Here is a 20,723-nt window from a genome sequence, read left to right as displayed (position 1 = left end):
TAACAGTGCCGTAGACGCTTCGGCATTTATTTATTGGATAAATTGGGGGATGTCTTTTTTGTTTATTCCTTTTTCAAGTATTGGTATTTTTTGCTCATCTGCTTCGGTCTGACGATAAAAAACAGTGAGTATAGATGGCGAAAAGATGTGACGAGAAACAAAGATTGCAGGTCCAGGGGGTGAGGGTTTTGACAGAAACAATCCCAGCAGGAGGAAATATTTCCGTATATTGGTGTTTTTTGGTTTTAACCCTTTTTTTTAATTTTTGACACCAAACGGTTTTTTAACGGTGTTTTTCGGTTAAAACCGATTTTCCATTTTTGCCACCCCCGGATGTCTATGGGTGTTTCAGGTTAAAGCCGAAAAGTTTACTACTTACACATGAAGGAAGCTGATCCCCCATATATTCGACTGTAATATCTAGATGAATGGACAGTAGCGATCGAAAGGTATAAAAATTACAAAGCCAGTGAAAGACAAAAAAAAATGGTGTCCACATCTTTATTTTCTCAATCAACTTTAATTTTATCACTCTCACACACGTTCAGAGATTTTTTTCTTGTAGTATTCAAGGGAACTGACTCGTTTAGAGTCCAGTCGACTCTTTCTGCGCTTTCTCCTCCCGGTAGCCATGTTTGCCGAGCTCCACAAAAAATGGATCGGTGCTAAGCAAGGCCCGCTCAAACTTGTCGTAGTCGTAGTTGTCCAGGGTGCCACCGTATTCTTCGGGCAGTAGTTCGCGGGGAACGAGTTCATGAAGCTGGTCGTAGTCGCGTCCAATAAACTGAATCTGAAATGAAAGGATACGACCCTTCATATCTAAAATCAGACCTACAGAAAAAAGAAATTACGGCTCAGAAAAAAGGGTTGCATTTTTCAATATCCTCCCAATGTCGAGTCAACTTGCCTCCTGTGTTTTGCAGTTTGTAACATGAATAAATGGCTAATGATGGCAAGGCCCTATGTCGTGCTACATTTTTGGCCTCACCTAAAAAGTGTCAACGCAGGACACAGATTGGAGACGAGGGCTGTGTTCAGCGTTCGGCTAAAGCGCGTGCCCTCATTAGGGAGTTTTAGTATGGTGCCTGGATCGCGTCTTCGACTGGCGTGTTTAGCGTCCTATCCCGCCCATACATCAAAAGTGGTCCCCAAGTGGCAACAAATGACGTCACAGAAGCCGGAGTGTCATGCTGTTGCCTGTCGCGATCCTGGCGGTTGGCTGTAGAAATACTGGCGGAAAGCTCGAGCGAACGCGAGTGTCGCTGTCGTCACGGCGTCCCAGGGGTCCCAACTTCCGGCTGCTATAGCTTCCGTGAACTGTCACAGTGGAGAGCGACCTGCAGCAGAACAGGCGTCTGCCATTTATACCACAACTGTTGGGACGCCGCCAGGGTTGCGACCGGCGACAGCATGACACTTCTATGTCGTCATCAGGCGGAAATCGAGGGACCACTTTTTTGGCCGCGGTAAACACACCAGTCGGAGACGCGTTCCAGGCACCATAGTTTTAGGAAACCACTTTTGTACGTCTGACATGGTACGATGGGCCCTCCGGTATGAACTCGCATGCGCTACAGCAGAAAGCTGGCATATGCAGACTTCGTATCGGAGGGTCCATCGTACTGCATCTGAAGTGCAAACACTCTTATATTAAACTCTCTACTGATTGAATATGAGTCCCATACCGAACGCTGACCCAGCCGAGTCCTGTAGCACTAGTGTTGAAGGCATTACAGAAAAAAAAGTAACAAAATTCGTTACTGGTTACTTGTAAATAATCGGAACACGTAACAGACCTACATGAGCTCAAAATAAAAATAAAGCGTTACCGTTACCAATAATAACGTAAGGCACGTTACATTTGTTCGTTACTTTTTATTTGCGATTTCAAACGTTTCACTGTTCAGACGTTGCTGATGTGCTCAGCGCCATATTTGTAGAAAGTGGTAGGGTTTGCGTGGAAAAAAGAGACGGAAAATAATGAAGGTACGTGGGATGAGAGCAAGAACCTATACAACTTTGCCCCTCGAAACATGAAAAAAAAAATTGAAGCGTAATTATTTAAGCATTAGGAAAGAAGAGGTGACGGTTAATGTAACTAGGTTATTCGTTACTCGAAATAAGTAACACATGCTATTCGGTACTGCTTTGAAAAAAAGCAAGAAGAACGTTACTGCAACACCGGAAACTAACGCGATACCGGTAAAGCCGTTACTTGAAACGCGTTACTACCAACAGTGTGCACCATTCGTGGTCAATCCGTGTCAGCGTTGACTTCCTTTAGGTGACACCGGAAATTATCGCTACGGCCGTGCTGTCTCAGAGGTGTTCAAGGAAGTCGCGAGTTGAGGGTTAACAGGTCATGGTATTGCGACTGAGCTCAGACTCCGAAGAGAAACGATAAAAGTGGGTACGTACGTGTAAACAATTTTCGTCTCTGCTGCCATATCTCTAAAATGCTCTACGCGTGCTCACTGGACGCCGAAGTACCATCGGAGGTAGAAAGTTGACGCGTGAGGCAGAGTTTCTACCCAATTCTTGAGCAAAAACTGCAAGAAATCTTTAATCGCCAATTTATGAAGAACTATTGTTCACAGGGTTTCCCCGACAGAACATCACAATGTTTGTTTCACCGCGAAACTAAACTACGCGACGTCGAACAGTCAGCTTTCACCCAAATATAGCATTAACGTTCTGGACCATGTGCAAAAGTTTCAGGACCAACCTTTATCTTGTTCAAAGGTTGTAGGGGATTTTCAGAAACTTTCAATGAAAAAGTAGTATTCAACGAAGCCCACGAATATATGAGGATGCATGGCGTCAGCTACCGGGAACGGCCCCCATTTTCCCATTTATACTTTCAGAAAATTACTTAGATTGTGATTCAGAAAGTGCTTTGTTCTGAAACATTGACATCTCCATATTGTGAATAACCATTCAGCCCTGATTTGTTATGGAACCTCTCAGCCCTTCACACCCCTTCAGCCCATCAAACCCCTAAGCATTTAAAGAAATATTCAGACTCTTCAGCCTCTCAGACTCCTTCACGTAAACTGAAGACCAAGTATTGACATACCTTTCCATCATGCCGAGATGAATCACGACTCATTCAAGGTCATTAACAGACCTGAAGTGTGGCTTGATGGTTGCATTTTTCACCCGTTCTTTGGAAGGCTGGACGTTTCACGTATGAGCAGAACTGATAATGGTCATATCCAGATGAATGATTGAGACACGTAATGCGACCCCCCAGGAGGGTGGAAGGAAAGAAAACTAGGCACTCAAGCGCTTGGAACGACGACAAAGAGAAGGCGGTGCGGTGCGAGCGTAGAAAGTAGCGTCAAATACGCCAGTGCACGAAGCCCGTGTCTCGAGCGGCCCTTGGAAGCCAATGGCGGCGCAGCACTGAAATGAACGGCCATCGGGAGCGAATGGCGGCGGAACACCCGCTCGTGGCACATGTCTCGCGCGTTTCCACTAAAATGGTTGGCGTTACTCGTAAGCGTGAATATTATCAATGGACGTTAAGCTCTCCTCTTATTCGTTGTCTGCCGCTCAACCTTTTCAATTTCAACGGCCGCTTCTCGTGGCGAACTGCCAGGGTTTGTCAGTATAGAGGAGGCTATGGCAGCAGAAACTGTTCTAAAACAAAAGCCTAAAACAAATGGCATCTTGCACGCGCGTTCGTCAACGCTTTATTTTGATTATTTACTTCTAATCTTTTATATGGCGAAGACGCGTGTGTGCGGCGCGTGCGGCGGTGCGAGCGTAAAGTTTTTAGTCACTGCACATGAAAAATCCAAGGAACCCTAGTCATATACAGCATCGCTGTAAAATTATGTACGAGGCTCGGTACGCCGTGTCGCCAACATGTCTTGCGTCGGCAGACAGTTGTCTCCAAAAATCCTTACCCTTTTGATGATCTTCGCGTTCAGAAACAACTTGACGACTGCGTACATGAGCTGAAATACTTGAGGATTGTTCACGATGTAGATACCCTTGATCCTGAGTGGGTAGCATTCCTGTAATATGAATGGCGACAATTTGATTAAGACTTGTTTGAAGTTGCCTGTAGTTTCGTTTGTCATTCTTGCGTTCATGTCAATCAAAACACTCCGTTTCCCCCTCTTCTCTTTTCTTTCTTTCTCGGCTATGTGCAATGAGGACAAAGAACCTAGAATATCTCAGAACCAGTGAGATATCTGCGGCATAACTTCATTATGAAATATATTAAAATCCTTCAATCATCATTTTCATGACTACCACACTTTGGTTTGAAGAAAACTGGAACATGCCGTCACGTGGAGTGAAACACGAAACAAGCTTTAATGCTATGAACTACTTTTTTACGGGAATACACCTCACAGCGCGATAGAATCTCAGTGAATCGAAGAGCATAAACATACGTTCAGACCTAGAAAACAGTTGTCACGTTGGTATATTGAGCAAGGCGAAATATATTATGATTGGTGCCACAGCACAGACTCTTCCTTTTTAGGCGCAATCATATTTGCAGCGTCGTCATTGGCGGAGCTCCCTTCCTAGATAGCAGCGATTGGCTCTTCTAAGAGCTTCTTGGGAAAGTAGTGTTTCAAATTGCTTATAGTGAGGAGAGTACATGTAATGGGGAGGGGGGGGGGGGGGCTCCGTTTCACTTTAAATTCGATCGCAGCCGGTGCTATAGGATCCGAATTAGCCAATGAAGCAGTACCAGAAGTGCATCGTCACTGTCCTCGTGGTATACACTCTAAAAAAGGTTTGTGCGTCTACTTTCACGCACAGCACTTGGAGAGACTGCGTTTTTTGGTCTAAACATATGTTTCGGCATTGTCATTCACTAAGCTGCCTCCGTAAGTTGCGGTGATTGGCTCTTCAAGTGTTGTGCGGGAAAGCAGACTCACGGGCTTTTTTTAGAGTGTATATGTGCGTTTGCTATCACGGACTGATTAAATCACGCACAGCAAATGCGCCGTGATCCTGCGCTTTGCATGTGTGTGATTGGTTGAGCCAGTGATGGCAAATCTATGAAGACGACAGGTGTCGCGGCGAGACACTCTTGGTGCTGTTTGATTGGCTCCATCGGATCTGCGGTTGTACTTGGAGAGATACGTAGTTAAAGGTGGACCTCAGCGCCTATCACACGGGCGAAAAATGTTGAGTCACTGAGCAGTGGACGCATGTGCAGCGTTTCATATACCGCGCAATAGAGCTACAGCGCATGCTCAGGAGGCGTTTCGCTGCCCTGCAGACAAAGACGGCAGCGCCCAGAAGGCGATATTCGGAGAGGTCTACACATAGTTGAGCGTGCGTTCATCGGTAACGTGGCCGTATTTACAGCGTACGGCGTTAGAATCCCCAAAGAAAAGTAGGCTACGAAGATATACCTGGCCCAGCTTGATAGTCTTCCTGATTTCCTTCGGCGTGTAGTGGAGAAGGTGAGAAAAGTTGAGTCCCACCAGGTCAACCACCGCCACGACGCCTGCAATTTGGAATCGCTGATCCAGCAGACAGTATTCCGCTCCAACGATGACAGCTCTAAAGAACTCGTTTAGTGAGCATACACCTGGGTTCCAGACACCTGCAAGGTCACGGAGGAAACACGTTTTGATTGCGGTGCGTGTTCCTGTAGAATGCGGGAAGTTAGTTAGCTCCAATGGGCGTCTGGTGTCTCGGCTGTAGGGAAGAAATTTAACCAGTGCGGTACGACAGCTAGCCTGGGGCCTTTAACGTGCATCACGCAATATAATGATACACGACCGCACGCCTTTACGATGCTCATTCAGGTCGAAACGAGCAGGGTTTGAGATTGAACACAGGCCCTGGGTTCCTCAGCGCGAGCTTTCTCTCACCATGCTCTGAACTGCGGTGCTTTAACAGACTCGGTGACCGATCCCCCAAGACGGTTTGACGGTAGGGTATGTTGATAATTTTATTTTTAATGCTGCAAATGCCAATGTGGGGGCATGTGGCTTTGTCAAGCTGGTCTTGTGACCACTTTTTCCACAAGCCTCCAGTATTATGTAGTCTGTATTTGATGCAAATAAAAATCAACAACAACAACAACAAAAGAGAATGTTCGAATGGGGAGTGGTGATTAGCGAGGAGGTGGAACTAGACAGGACGCCTTGTCCAGCTTGGTTTCCACGGAGCTCAGTGTTTAGTTAATACAAGGCGTGTGACCTGGATTCGTTTAGTCATCTTCCTCCATCAAATGCGGGGCTCAGATTGAGCACGAAGTTTGCGTCAGCGTTAGGGTGGGTCTCATGTTCACTGAGTGCATTACTGGTTGAACGCGAGTTTTGAGCCGAACGTTGACGTAGAGTCTGACTACGTCAGCTAAGCCTTTTGTCAGAAACACGAGAACAAATAACATGCTGTACTTCCAATGGCTTTAGTTCTAAACTTAGCCCATAAGGACGTCACGGTTGGGTCTCCTGCCATATACAGTCTCTTTTTACAAGAACACGGTATTACCGTAAAATACCGAGCAAGCACCCCCTGCAAATTGAAAGATTATCCAATCAAAACAGAGAAGGGTCCCTTAGTCGGTTTGGGAATAACATTTAAGATTGCGGCCACCAAAATATTAAATTTTCATAAAATAGGAGGGGGCGCTTACACGAGGCGGGGGGGGGGGGGGGAGAGAGAGAGAGGAACATGCTCGGTATTTTACGGTAGTCAACTTGGTGACACAAGTGCATCTCCTTGCCCTTTTGTGTATATTCTGCTTAGTCGAATTTCCAAATCGGTCAAACGTGTTCGCTGGATTTTTTTTTTAATATATATATATATTTTGGAAGGGGGTGCTAAACGGGATTTTTATCTTTGAACATGCTGGGAAAAATCATCTAAAAATACCCGGACTACGACGAAGAAAACACACGACCGAACAATGCTGTACAGCATTATCCTCTCGTGTTAGTTCTCCTTTGTAGTCCGCGTGTTCTGAGCTGTGTATCTACATAATCAGGAGTTTCCCCAAGAAATAATATTAGGGGGAGTGTCTGAATTTCCAGGGGTCTGGAGCGGGGGGGAGTAGGCACAAGGAAGCAAATTTTTTTTTTCCACTTCTTTTTTCAGCGTGTGTACACAGATGCAAGCGTGCTGCTCCGCAGAGGTTTTCGAACTCTACATTCAAAGTCACAGTTTAAACATTTAATGAAGAATGCGTAGTTTCCTTAAGAAAGTACAACCTAGAGCAAGAAGCAGCGTCAGAAAATATCAGTCACGGTATCACTCCTGTGATACCGCAATGAATGTCAATAACGAATATATATTCAACGGGCAAACCTCTCTTCTGTTCTCCTTCACGGCAATTGGAGGAGGAGCCGAGAGCTATAAGCAGCGCGGAGGAGAGGCGACGAAACGGCTATTGCTGCGATGCCACTCTGACGTTAGCTCCATATTGGGCAGGAGATCAAACTATATGGGGCGCTTTATCGAGCTTGTTGTCCCCGCAGCCCGGTGTTTAACACGGCATAATAGAGAAATTGAACCTCGCCTAGCACGATCTATAAGCACGTGCGCGTCGCTTTGACCAGTGCTTTGGTCGCATGAGGAACGGCCTTCGAATCGTCATCATCGATTTCTCGGATCGAAAACAAACAAGAAAATGCGGTTTGTTGTCACCACAGTGGAAGCGAACTGCTACAGGCGTGACTGTTCGATCTCCTCCCCGATAGGAACCACTTTGAGCTAGCGCGCTCAAGAAAACGAATGTTTCGTGCAAAATACATATTACTTTTTTTTCTTTTATTTTTTTAGTGAATGATTTTTTTAGGGGCTGCCTTCAGACAAACAAGGGGGGGGGGGGGGGGGGTACACCCCCTGGGGGTGGGTAGGGGAATTACTGCACATTATGTATACCGTCAAACAACTGGCCCAGTACAACACCTTATTACTTTTTTTTAACATTCCAAACCGGTGTGATGCATATCGGATTTCTTTTTTTTTTCTTGCTTTTAGTTGATTTTTCTATTTTTCAAAACTGGAAACGAGTTCTGTTGTATAACCTATTTTTAGACACACACAAATAAAAACGACCCGTAATAGATGTATGATAGTTGACGAAACTTCGGAATTTCAGCCAAGAATCCACAGCCGAAGTCATAATTTACGTGTGAACAGTTCCTAGTTGCCCATTTTTTATTTCTTTATTTACGTCTCATTATTGTCATTTGGCATTAGAGGAAATGTAACAAAGATAATACAGGTCTTGAAGCATTCTAATTTTAACGCACGCAAAAACGTGTCCATTGATTGGATGGTCAGCAGGGGGTATGACGGAATGCGGTTTTCATTTCGCGCAGTTTCTTCAACGGCAATATTGTAATTGGAGGCAGTTTATAGCTAACTTTTACCTGCCATGACAAAATTGTAATCTCTGAAGCTGAACTGCCGAATACTAGAAAAACATAGTCGATTTCACAAGTTTCCGTTTTAAAAGTTTATCACATTGTTATACCTACACTAGAAATATGCCACCTGAACAAAAATAACATACGTAAGCAAAAAGAGGAGGAATAGAGACATATAACGATCAGAAAACCACAATGAAGGCACACCATGTTTAACCGATAGATTTGGCAGCTGAGTCACGTATTTATTCGCTGCTCGCGTAAAACCCCCAACTTGTGGAATCAAAAACTGTATGCACCACTCTTCTATATTTTCTTCGCTTCACACTTTGCTAATTGAAGGCCATAAACTTTTCCCGTGGAGTCTCTGACTTACCCAGCTTGAAAAGGATTATTCGTCTCCCCAGAGAATCAGGTTTCTTGAGAACAGTCAGCAGCTTGTGTTGGCGGAATATCGCATCAAACATGATGAGTGATGGCAGTAGATTATCGAAAATGTCCGTGTATTCCAACCGGACGCGGAAATACTTACGGATGATCTCGAAGGCTTCTTCCACGCGGTACTTGCGGCCGCGCAGGAACTTCACCAGGAACTCTTCGTCCAGGGGGCACTGCAGCGCCGGCTCCTCTGCCAAGAATGTATACACGGAGAGCAAATGAAGGAGAAAAGGAGATGAGAGCGTGCGGTGGATGTCAGAGCGCTGAGCTCTGATTATAATGATAGTGGATAGAAGGAAAGTCAAACTGCTCCTGTGTCTCCCGCGATCTCCCTCCAATTAATGAGAGCGAAAACCTCGTCTGCTCTTGGCGTAGGGTTTGGCATTCGCGCCGCCTGACCATCCGAGCGCCACCATCTTGGCGCGCATCTCTTTTGGCGCGGTTATTGCCGTGTGCCGCCGTATTTAGAGTGCACGCGGTTTTGTTTCCGTAACCAAAACCTCTGTTTATCGCCGATATCGCCAGCTATCCTATCGCCAGCGTTAATACGTCATGAAAGATCGCATCAGCGCGGCATTCGCAGATTTTCGCTCTTCGTGACTTATGGTACGCTGCTCAGTGACGCGCGTACCATCGTTTTAACGCCGCCTTGGCGGTTTTCTTTAACTGCCACAAGTCTCGCGAGCCGTCTCATTCTCAAATAGCGCTGAAGGGTCGCCCCAAACCGGTGCTACCGAAAGAGAGAGAAGTTCAAATAGGCCGTTCAGGGCCCCAGGATTTCCTCTCCTGATGGTAATTCACGCGGAAATTTCAAATATACGTCCCCCTTTGAACTGAAGCTAACACAAACTTTTGTCGACACGCTAGAGAAAATTATTAGTCTTGTAAGAAGTCCCATATTATTGTGTCTTGGCACTGCTTATCGTCGAAGCGGTAAATGTCTTACGTTTGGTCAAAGTAAGACCCTCCTTTGAGACCTCATGCGTATCGTTCTTGCCACATTTCTTCTCTAACGGGTGTGTACCAACACCTCCTACGGGTAGTAGGGCCGTAAGGAAGATTTTTCAGCTTCTCATTAAAAACGACAACGCGATGCACATATTGTTCGCGAGCCCTGCGACAGCGTTCTGCAAGGACTGGTGTTCGGTTATAGAGAACACTTGTTCAATTTATTGAGAACACGCGATCGGTTAGTGAGAACACGTGTTCTGTTAGTGAGTCGCAGCGCTCATACCCAAACTGTGTACCACGATGGCCCCTTGGAGGGGACGCCAATTTAGTCAGCCCTATTGCTTTGTTATCAAGGACTAGGGATGTTAAGCTGTGCACCGTCTTCGTCCTCTCCACTTACCCCCAACAAGCGTCCGTAATCGTGCCACAGCGTCCCTCCTCCCTTGCGGCGTTTCCCCAAGCTCTTGTTTAGCCACGAGCTTCAGGTCGGGGGGAAGCCCTTCCATGATGGAAATGGGCAGGCTCTGTAAATGTCAAAACTATGTGAAAATATTGAGCGAGACATAAGGCAGGAATACGAAAAATTCAAAAGCTCAATTGAGAGGGAGTTCCGAGTACAACTAAAAGAGGTGAAAGTAGGCATGGACTCCATTATCAAGACGTTTGAAGATTTGAGGGACCAACTGAACACCCCAATGAAGAAAATAGGGAGCTTAAGGCAGACAGCAATGAAGTTTGATCAGAATGCAAATAACTACATCAGCGAGTCATAGAATATGAAATTCTGCTTTAAATGGCGAACCCTAAAGCCGCAATCGAAACATCGAAATTAGAGGGAGCCCACCCCAACAAAATGAAAGCATTCTAGAAATTGTTAAAAACGCAAGAGCGGCCATTGACGTGCCACTACGGGAAACCTATGTCGAAGTGCGCCACCGAGTGCCTGTTCCGAACGGCACGCCCAAGAACATTATTGCGCATTTCACGTGCAAAAACAGGCAGGATTGTTTCCTAGGACATGCCAGGAAACGGCGAATCACTTGCGATGGCACTGGCATGAGGTCGGGGGCTTCGGTTTTTGTGAACGAACTTCTCTTCACCGCTCTAAAAACATTGCTATGAATAACTGTTGCCAAGAAAAAAAAATGAAACTGGAAGTCTTTCTGGGTGTGAAACGGTAACATTTTTGCACGCAAGGCCGGGAAAACGCCAACTCTGAAGGTGACATGTGTTGATGACGTTTGCAACATAACGGCAACTATTATTTTTTATTGCCTGTTTTTCTTTTCTTCCTTGTGAAGTTTTTTTTAGTAAAGTACATGCGAAACAGTAGAATATCACGATTTCGAGCAGACCTATCGCCTCCAACTATCCTGCCAGTCACGAATCTCTCTTCTGCACCTTAACCCTCGTTCCGCTAACAAGAAAGAAGATGAGATAACATACTTTCTGAACCAATGTACTTCTTCTATTGGTGTTATAATGCTGAATGAAACATGGTTTAACAAATATAGCACGATGATTAGCCTCCACGGGTACAGGAATTGTTTCATTAACCGGCCGTACCGGCGAGGAGGCGGCGGTACCATTTATGTTAAAAATGGTCGCAGATAGAATGATTCCTAAATTTTTCAGGTAACCGATGATTATGAAACATTAACACTGATAAACTACTCTTAAATCGTATCTGTGGTATACAGGGCTTCTAACGGGAATGTCTCGCATCTTATAAATTCCCTCGAAATGTATTTGGAATATGTCAGTAGAAACAACTTTCGCCTCATTTGTGGTTCACTCCGCTTGTTTCATGAATCTAATAAAGTCACCAACACGCGTTTCGCCGACTAATTCTTCCTGTCTTGATCTACTAATTTCAAGTACTGAAACTATCATCTCTCACGCTGGTACTATCATATCAGATATCAGCGATCATTGTCCTGTTTTTATGTTTACTTAAGTGAAAATGAGAAAAAAAAAATAAATAACCGTCCAGAAAAAGCCAGTTACCGTACAGTGCGTAACTGATAACTGAGGGCTTGAAATTCTTCGAAAATGAGATCGTACACAACTGGTCCTCTTTATTTGTCATTCCTGATCCAGATATTGCATACTCTAATTTTATTACAGGGTTTACACAAACCTACGCCGTGCGTTTCCCTTTCAGAAAGATTAAACAGTCGAAAAAAAAAAGCAGAAAACCTTGTCTCACGACAGTACATACGAAATTGATAGAAGGCAAATATAAGCTCTATCACGCTTTTTTGCACACGCGGTCATTCGAAAAACTATCAATATTAAAAAAGTAAAGAGACAAGGAAAAATTTGAATATATTATCAGCAACAATTTTCTGACATCACACGAAAAAAAACTCGACGCCACCTGGAAACTGATAAACGATGTCCTGGGCCGTGGTCGGAAAAGCACGTCGATCAAACATATAATGCTATAGATGGTCATGAACTATCAGAAGCGGCGCTCGCTGACTGTTTTAAGTCATTCAACAAACATTGATGTGCCGTCGAGTGAATTTCCGTTTATAGAGTCATCTCTGAACACGTCCCCTGATAGCGTTTTCCTAAAACACACAAACGAATCAGCGGGTAAAGCGAATGTGTGTGTGAGTCACGTGATACCAAGTCATGTGACGTTCTTTTCCCAATATAAATTGAGCGAATAAATTCGCGTCCGGTCGCGTGTCAATTTTCCCGCTAAATTTACGAGGAAAACCGAATTTGTCTGTGGGTCACGTGACATCAAAACATGTGACGTCATTTTTTCACTCTAAATCTAGCGGAGAAATTCGCGGCCGGTCACGTGTCAATTTTCCCGCTAAATTTAGCGTGAAAACTGATTTAGTGTGTAGGTCACCTGACATCAAGTCATGTCACGTCATTTTCCTTGCTACGTTTTGCGGGAAAATTCGCGGTTACGCTTTTTGTAACTTCACTTCATCTCAAAACCTAGCCAATAAACGTTTCACGTTAAAATATTAGCTTAATGTCCTATCCGGAAAATGAGGTAACGGCTGTAGCCTTGGTGTTCTCCGATTATGTACGTAGTTAGGTGACACGGAAGGCGAAGCACTCGTGAAGATGCGCAAACCATTTTGCCCTCGTGAACATCAAACCTTGGGTTTGAATCTAATACAACAACAACAACAACAACAACAATAATAATAATAATAATAATAATAATAATAATAATAATAATAATAATAATAATAATAATAATAATAATAATTTTATTGCACAAATATAAATACAATATATACAAATGCGGGTCCGTCAAAAGCCAATAGCGGCTTGTGGGACTGGACCCGGCAGCGGCGTAGAAAATACCAAAACTATTCACATGAAAGCCAAACAAAAGCCATGAATTAATTGAAATGCAAAAAGGAAAAAAAAAATATTGAAGAATCTGAAAAAAAAAATAAGAATACAAGCGAAGAAAACCGAACACCAAGAAGGATCTCTTAAAAAGAAACAAGGTCACTATAACACTGAAAGAACAACTATAACACTACAATACTGAATGATACAAATAAAGAAAACCGTACATCATCTAGAATGTCTTAGAGCTACAAAGACAAGGTCAATCAAAAAAGCAAAAACACGACAAAAAAAGGTATTTAACAGTCACTTGAAGGCGCTAATGTAGGGGCAAAAATAAGTATTTAAAAGTTTAGCATATTGTTTTTAGCTGTCTCTTTAACTGACGTTTTGAGTTCAACTCTAGAAAGGAATCGGGTAGGGCATTAAAAAGTTCAGGCACATAAAACGAGCGTAATCGTTTTCCATACTTGGTATAAACACGAGGAATGATAAAGCGTTCACAGTTCCTTAGAATACGCTCGGAAACACGGGGGGTCTTAAAGGTGGTAATCCAATAATGCTTCATAATGACACTTCTTTTAAAAAGAGCTGAAAAACGCGGCAAGCACAAAGATAAAAACAGTTCGTCACTTGGAGTATCGAGAGGAGCGTAAGCTACGCCCCTCAGAATTCCCCTCAATATGCTATCAATTTTATTTTGCCAAATCATCGAACAGTTTGCGTAGACTGTGATACCGTAACGTAAAACACCATAGGCTAAAGAGTTGACCACCATCTTTCGAACAGAAAAAGGAAGAAAGGACTTTGTGGAATATAACATGCATGATACACTTCGGAGCCTTTTAGCAACATAGCTAAGATGCGAGTTCCAGGACATGTCACTATCAAAATATAACCCCAAGTATTTCGCTGTGAAAACATATTCAATAGGTGAGCAGCTGCAGCTAGCACACTTTGACGTGTGGAGCACAAATGGAAAATCAAGGCATTTATGTTTCAATGGACTGCAGAAACACATCAGTTTTGTTTTTTGAACGTTAATTTTGATAAGATTCGTTTGAAACCAGTCCATTACCTTTGTAGCGTTAACTTGTAACAGGTTAAGTGCACTGCGCAAATTTATATGGCGGGAAAGTAACAAAGTATCATCTGCGTATTGAAAGATGTCACCACCTGACATCGCCTTAGCAAGATCGTTCACATACAGATTAAACAGTAGAGGGGACAACACAGAACCTTGAGGAACTCCGGCTTTAAGAAATACTTTGGCGCTCTGGGTATTGTTAACAGAAACCCGCTGTGTCCGGTTCGTCAGAAAGTCTTCAAGTATATTAAAGAAAGGACCCCTAAACCCGTAGTCAAATAACTTTTTGATTAATATTTTGTGACTAATGGAATCGAACGCCTTAGAAACATCTAAAAAAAGAGCGCAGGCATATTTGTTGTTTTCCAAAGTGTCGTGTAGCTTATCCACAAAATCTTCGAGAAGTGAATCCGTGCCACGTCCCGGGATAAAACCGTGCTGAGACGGCGAAAAAAGATCAAACTTTTCCAGGAACGCCGTCATTGCTTTTAAAATGTGCTTCTCAAGTATCAAAGATAAACACGAGAGAATAGATATTGGTCTGTAACTTTCTACGCTATCATGCTTTCCTCCTTTGTAAAGCGGTCTGACATTGGCACTTTTTAGCCCAACTGGAATGACCCCTGAGCCGATAGTCCCATTCATTACGTAAAGCAGAATACGAGACAAAACGTCGAAATTTCGCCGTAAGTCGCTGATGCGAATATTATCTGCTCCGGGAGCCTTGTTAAGCTTAAAACTAAATACAAGATTACGCAGGTCCTGTGGTGTCATGCTTGGCAAGAACGCTGAGGCCGAGCAAGAGCGGTTCAAGTTAATAGGAGTGATATTTTCGTCGTTTGACACACCTGACACGGAAGCAAAGAAGCAATTAAAAGTGCCAGTAACCGATTGTAAGTCGGTTCCGAAATGCTTGGTAATTGCGTCATCTATCGAAGACTTGTTTGAAACTCCTTTAACCTCATTTACCAAAGCCCAGGTTTTATAAATATCAAAACGTGATCTATAAAACTTATTTTGAAAGTGCTGACGTTTTTTGCAGCGAATTATGGCGTTTACACGATTTCTACAACTTTGGTATTGCAAACGCAATTCTTTATCGTTCGGGAAACGGCGACATCGTGCCCATAACATATCTTTCTCTTTGATCGCAGATAAGACGTCTGTGGTAAGCCAAGGTTGATTCTGCCTGCGTTTTCTTACAGTTATTGTTTTTACGCTCATTGATTTGAAATCCGAAAAAATATCAATTAGCTTAAGATACGCATCCTGGTGATTAAAATTTTCAATAAGTATATTCCAATTATAAGAAGAAATTAATCTATCAAACTGACGGGAATCCACGATTGTTGTTTCTTTTTGCTGTTGTATAGGTTTTTCTGAAATACCACAAAAGTTAATGCGACACGCTACGAAGTAATGGTCCGCCAATTTTCGCAAGATTACTGCCGATGTTACAGGTATACCAGAGTTTCTAACGTTTATATGATCAAGGCAAGACGAAACCAATTTATCGGACAGGTGTTCCTCTCGTGTCGGTACATTTATTATGCATTCGATGCCGTAGTTAGCGAGAATATTTAAATAGTCACATACGAATGATCTTGAAGGCTTCATTACGTCAATATTTAGGTCACCCACGATGCAAAGTTTACTGGTAGACGCTATACTTTCTAAATTAGTATTTAACTCCTCTAGAAATTTGTTCACATTTTCTGAAGGTGGCCTATAAACCGAAAATAGAAATATTTCGAAATTATTTTTATTTAACTTCAGCGAGAGACACTCGGCATGATTAAAAGAGACCGCTAAATCTACTACTGACCATGTTTTGTTTACATACACTGCTATTCCTCCTCCCCTCCCTGCGTCACGCGTCAAAAAGAAGCTGTCAAATCCCGGTAAAGAAAACTGATCCTGTGAAACGAAAACCTCCCGAACATTTATTTCGGTTAAAACGAAAACGTCGACAGAATTCTCGACTGCTCGAGCAATCAACTGAAATTCATCCCAATATTTTCTAATGCTTCTTAGGTTAACATGAAGTACAGTGAGCGCACTAGCACTAGGCGGGAAAAGGTCAAGAAACGAAGGAAAGCCAGAAAGTAGTACTGGGTTTTCCATTATCATACTATTTTTTGTAAATCCCTAGTGCTAGAGATGCGCACTGCCGTCGAGTTTTCGTCCTTTTTTGCAAAGATAGTAGCGTTCTTTACCCAAACAAATTTGTAGGATTTGTCCCTGCCTTTGGTTCTGGCTTGCCAGAACAGGTCCTTGTTTGTTCTTGTCAAGTTGTCGTTGAAATAAATCTTTGAACGGAACTCTGACCGAGGTAGCGTTGCCAACTTCTTACGCGCATTCATCCAGCGGTCCTTCGTGGGAACCGAGGTGAACTGAACCAGTATGGGAGGGGCCCCCTCGCGCCTAGAGCGCAAGCGGTGACAGACTACCACATCGGCGGGGTTAAAATCCGCGATGTTCAGTTTGTGTGCAAGGTCGGTGATGGTGGCCCCCAAGTCTTCCTCATTCACGTAAGAAATACCATGTATTTCCATATTGCATCGTCGGCTATACTGTTCCGTCGAGTTTATGTTTGTTTGTAGTTGATCGATCATAACGGTTTGCTCAGACACGGTGGCCTGTAGTGCTCCAACTTCGGTTCTCAGTAGTTTAACTTCTTTATCATTTTCTGTCACAAGTTTCATGGTAGATTCATACTTCTTCACAGATTCTTGGAGGCTCCTGATTGTTTCTTTCATCGCATCTACTGATGGCTTCATGTAATAATAATAATGGCTTCATAATAATAATAATAATAATAATAATAATAATAATAATGGCATCAGATTATGAAACAAATATAAGGCATTGCATAATTACTGAGCTAAATAAAAATACACACAACCACAGGGTTCTTGCATCTACCAACCAAGAATGTAGCCAAAAAGTTAAAAATGCAGCGATAATATGTGAATTTTAGATATTTTTTTTTTAAGTTCTAAACATTGAGACACCCAAAGGCTACTTTCATGGAATCGACACGATGGGATGTTTCTCCACACACTCTGTAACTTTTGTATTAAAGGGTTGGTCGCACAATTTAATATTAAAAATGTTAGCTAATTATTCTGTAATAATTAGCCAGTTCGCACATCAAAAACGTTAATTGACTCGCTCACAACCGGAATGTGAAAATTACTGTTATGAGTCGACACGTGTGGCGTACACCAGCTTTTTCTAAGTCTTGACACAGAGTAACTGAAACACCCTGTATAGTGCGATCTTTTTTACTTTTTCAGTCGAAGACTTCTTGCCTTTTTTCGCATTTCTTTTTTTGCGCCTTAGATCTTTTTGACAGAAATATATCGCTGAAAACAAATCGCTAGCTTACCATTTCCTGAACGTTCCCTTTCACTGCATTCTGGGTATAACCGGAACGTTCGCGATCTATGCAAATAGCAGATACCGCACTTCCGCGGCGTAGTATCCTGAGCTGGCAGCGAGACGGCAAGCTCGGACGGTCTGATGCGGAGCCAACTCCAGAGGCAACAACAAAACACGTAAGCAAGGTCGGCTCGGATAAACGAGCAAAACACGTGGCTGAACGAGTGATGAATGTGTAATCGGCGCAACCGGCGGCGTTCGACGCTGCCTGACCGCCTAGACGCCAAAATGGAACATGATGCCGTATTTCTTGACGTAGGGGCCGGACCAGGATGAATCACGCGCTGGCTCCCGGCAGCCCTCGCACGAGAAGCGCGGCGAATACGAGCAGTCCGGAGAACAAGTCGTCTGCTTCTTGCGCAAGAGTTACGGTGACGTCAGAAAGACGACGAGCTCTGATTGGCTCTGACTGAAGGATAGCGGGTAGACCTCAAAGCAAGCAAACCAATAAGAGTTCGGCGTTCTGACGTCACCACAACCGATTCAAAAGAAGCAGACGAGCTTACGGTCCGCATAGCAGACGACGGGAGCACAACTCCGTGTAGTGTCACGCTTGAAATATCGGACTGGGTCGTCGAGAAGCTAGCTGATTGAGGGAATTCATTTTTAGCCGTGTGTCTACGACACGAGGAAGCTTGAGTACCGTGACAGGGACAGGAAAGGGAATGCTTGGGAGGCCATCCGTGAGCGTTGCTGTCTCCCCACAGGTGAGCTATTCCGTTGCTCTGCACATCTCGTCTGTGCTTATCGCGGTGCAGTGTTCCGCTCCTGCAGCAGGCGCGATCATGTTTTGTAACTTGTTTTAAAAGGGAAGCATTGAAAGCCCTTCCCTGACTTACCGTGTTTGTCATGGCGGTTGTGGCCGGATAAAACGAGACAAGGGCAAAGACGGGCAACGGAGTTTCTTGGTTAGGGATAATGCCTCGTGGTAGCTGAGGGCAGGGTGAGCGGGGGCAGCGGCTTTGCGCGATCCATTTGTATTTATATAGATTGAAAACATGTAATGTGCCCCCCCCCCCCCCCCCCCCCAAGGAAAAAAAAAGTGTAGAGACGAGGAAAAGCTTGCGCGTAAGCGGCGACGGGCAGACGACGAGCGAGCCCGGCTTGGACGTGCACCGACAGTGCTTTCGCACCTTAGTGGAGCATTTAACTCATTGCCCTAATCTAGACAATTTGTTTCGATTTTTGGTCGGAGGCTACCAGAAATAATGGAAGAGGTTGCTTGACCGCTACGCGCGCGAAACAAGGGCCCTGGAACTCACCAAGCGAAGCGGCAGCGGGTTCGTCGCCAGGCGAACGTGGGAATTCTTGCAGGCCATATAATTTTATAAAACAATTGTAACCGTTCTACAAAGTGAGCTTTTGACACATTGTCAAGCCATGGTTTAAGGAACGTAAGCGTTGAAACAGACACAAAATGTATAACTTTAGTTACACATTTTGATCACAGTCATGTGATCCCAGCCCCTACCACTGGCAGCAGTGGCGGCGCGGAAACCAGCAGCAATCTAAGACGTGTCTTGCTTCACTGCAGGAAGGGAAAAGCAAACAGAATCACCTGGTAACGACATCAGCTGAGTCAGCGACCGGCAGCCCGCACTGTCATCATCTGGACTACCGAATCGCTGTGTCGCCCACCTGGAGCCCATACGTACCGTCATCTGGATTGTCGCCACTCCTTCAGCTGGCGCTCTCGACTAGATCAACACCGCCCCTACCACTGGCGCTCTCGTCGCTGGGCCAAGTTATATAAAGACGCAACCGGGCTCGGACACTTCACCATAGAGTAATATACACAAGGTAAAGAGCGGACACTGCCATAGGCCCCAGCGGCCCAGATAGACCTGTGACAGGTAGCGCTCCTAGCGGGCGGTATTAAGCATGATCTAATTCCGTTTCCGGTCAAGTGAGTTTCGGTTTCGGTTTGGGCGTTTCTGCTCCGGTTCTCCGGTACCCCTCTCTCTTTCCTCCCCGCCTCGCTCGGCTCTCGGGACTCCCGAAGCCGCTGCTTTTTTTTTTTTTAATACTGACGCATTTTTGCTTTATTTTTTACGATATAGTCCGTGCAAAATGTGTCAAACAATATTTTACTTCACAAAGCAGAAGTATATATATTTCTTGTTCTTTTTTTATTGTACAGCATTGAAGTTACACAATCACCGCATTGACTCCTGACTGGTGGAGCATTTTGCGGTCAACAACAGTAAGTGGTTCGAACACATTTTATTGGACCACATTCATGTATACAAGATCTACTTCAGGAGCTCTGTATGTTTTATACGAAAGAGATCGATACTCACAAAAATAAATGAATATGAAGGACTTCAGCATATCGTACACTTCGTAATAGATTCTTAGCGGAACCAAGTTAACAAAACCTTTCCACGGAGAACATGCTGTATGATACATTCACTTTCACGCCGACTCGGGTACGGGAAGTACGGGTACGGGAAGGAAGTGCAAAAATAAATAAGACATCGCTATCATTACCAGTCATAAAAGTATAATAACAGTGCGAAGCACACGCCGGATAGTACAAATTCCCGATTTCCGGCAAATATAAAAAAAACACCAATTTGCATAGCCTCAAACTCACTGCGGGCGAGCCATTACCAAACAATGAGAACTCTATTTGAAATCCGACAAGATTCAACGTCCCTAAACATCCCCCGAAATTGTTCAGAAAAGAAATATGGCTTCAGAAAAAAGCGGCTAAAAAACTATGGACAGTGGATACAAAAGTGGATACATTTTCTTTCAAATATTTTTAGCCTCTATACACAATTTTCTGTCGAAATTTTGTAGAAAGTGGACAAATATTTTTGTTAGGGAGCCGTGATACACATTCGCTGGAAAAAGGGGAAACAAATGTTTGGAGAGCAAGCTGCAGCGCCCACTTAATAAGCGCCTTTTGTTTTTGGTTTGGCAACCGCCTCTGTTAATACACTATTAACAGTTAAACCTGTCTCGTTGCTTACTAGCCACCGAAGAGAGCAACCGAACTTTGTCCAAATTCCGGTTAAGAAATCAAACATGTCAACACAAGCGTAATCTGCAAAACAATTTTAAAAACCTTTTGTGGTACTCCTCTGGGCAAAGGATAAAACCACCCAGAC

The 20,723-nt window shown here is 43.9% G+C and overlaps 1 protein-coding gene across 1 annotated transcript; it reads right to left on the bottom strand.

Moving 5' to 3' along the window:
• Nucleotides 1-586: 586 nt before the first annotated feature.
• Nucleotides 587-19,282, bottom strand: LOC115319537 (alpha-tocopherol transfer protein-like). The gene is made up of 6 exons (XM_040218175.3): nt 19,263-19,282; nt 10,147-10,270; nt 8,890-8,985; nt 5,385-5,578; nt 3,912-4,022; nt 587-790 (listed from the first exon to the last, which is right to left on the bottom strand). The coding sequence occupies exons 1-6, from the start codon at nt 19,266-19,268 to the stop codon at nt 587-589; spliced, it is 735 nt and encodes a 244-aa protein (XP_040074109.1). The 5' UTR covers nt 19,269-19,282.
• Nucleotides 19,283-20,723: the final 1,441 nt, after the last annotated feature.

The sequence above is a fragment of the Ixodes scapularis genome, unplaced genomic scaffold (genome assembly GCF_016920785.2).
Source record: "Ixodes scapularis isolate PalLabHiFi unplaced genomic scaffold, ASM1692078v2 PGA_scaffold7__128_contigs__length_106722199, whole genome shotgun sequence".
Lineage (NCBI taxonomy): Eukaryota > Metazoa > Arthropoda > Arachnida > Ixodida > Ixodidae > Ixodes > Ixodes scapularis.
The sequence above is the reverse complement of the archived record's forward strand: the minus strand, read 5'-3'. Positions and strand labels throughout refer to the sequence as shown.

Coding starts and splice junctions, on each gene's coding strand:
- LOC115319537 (XM_040218175.3), bottom strand. Junction 5,579..8,889: donor AGAAGCCTTCGAGATCATCC/GTAAGTATTTCC, acceptor GTGACCTTGCAG/GTGTCTGGAACCCAGGTGTA. Junction 4,023..5,384: donor AGACTATCAAGCTGGGCCAG/GTATATCTTCGT, acceptor TTCATATTACAG/GAATGCTACCCACTCAGGAT.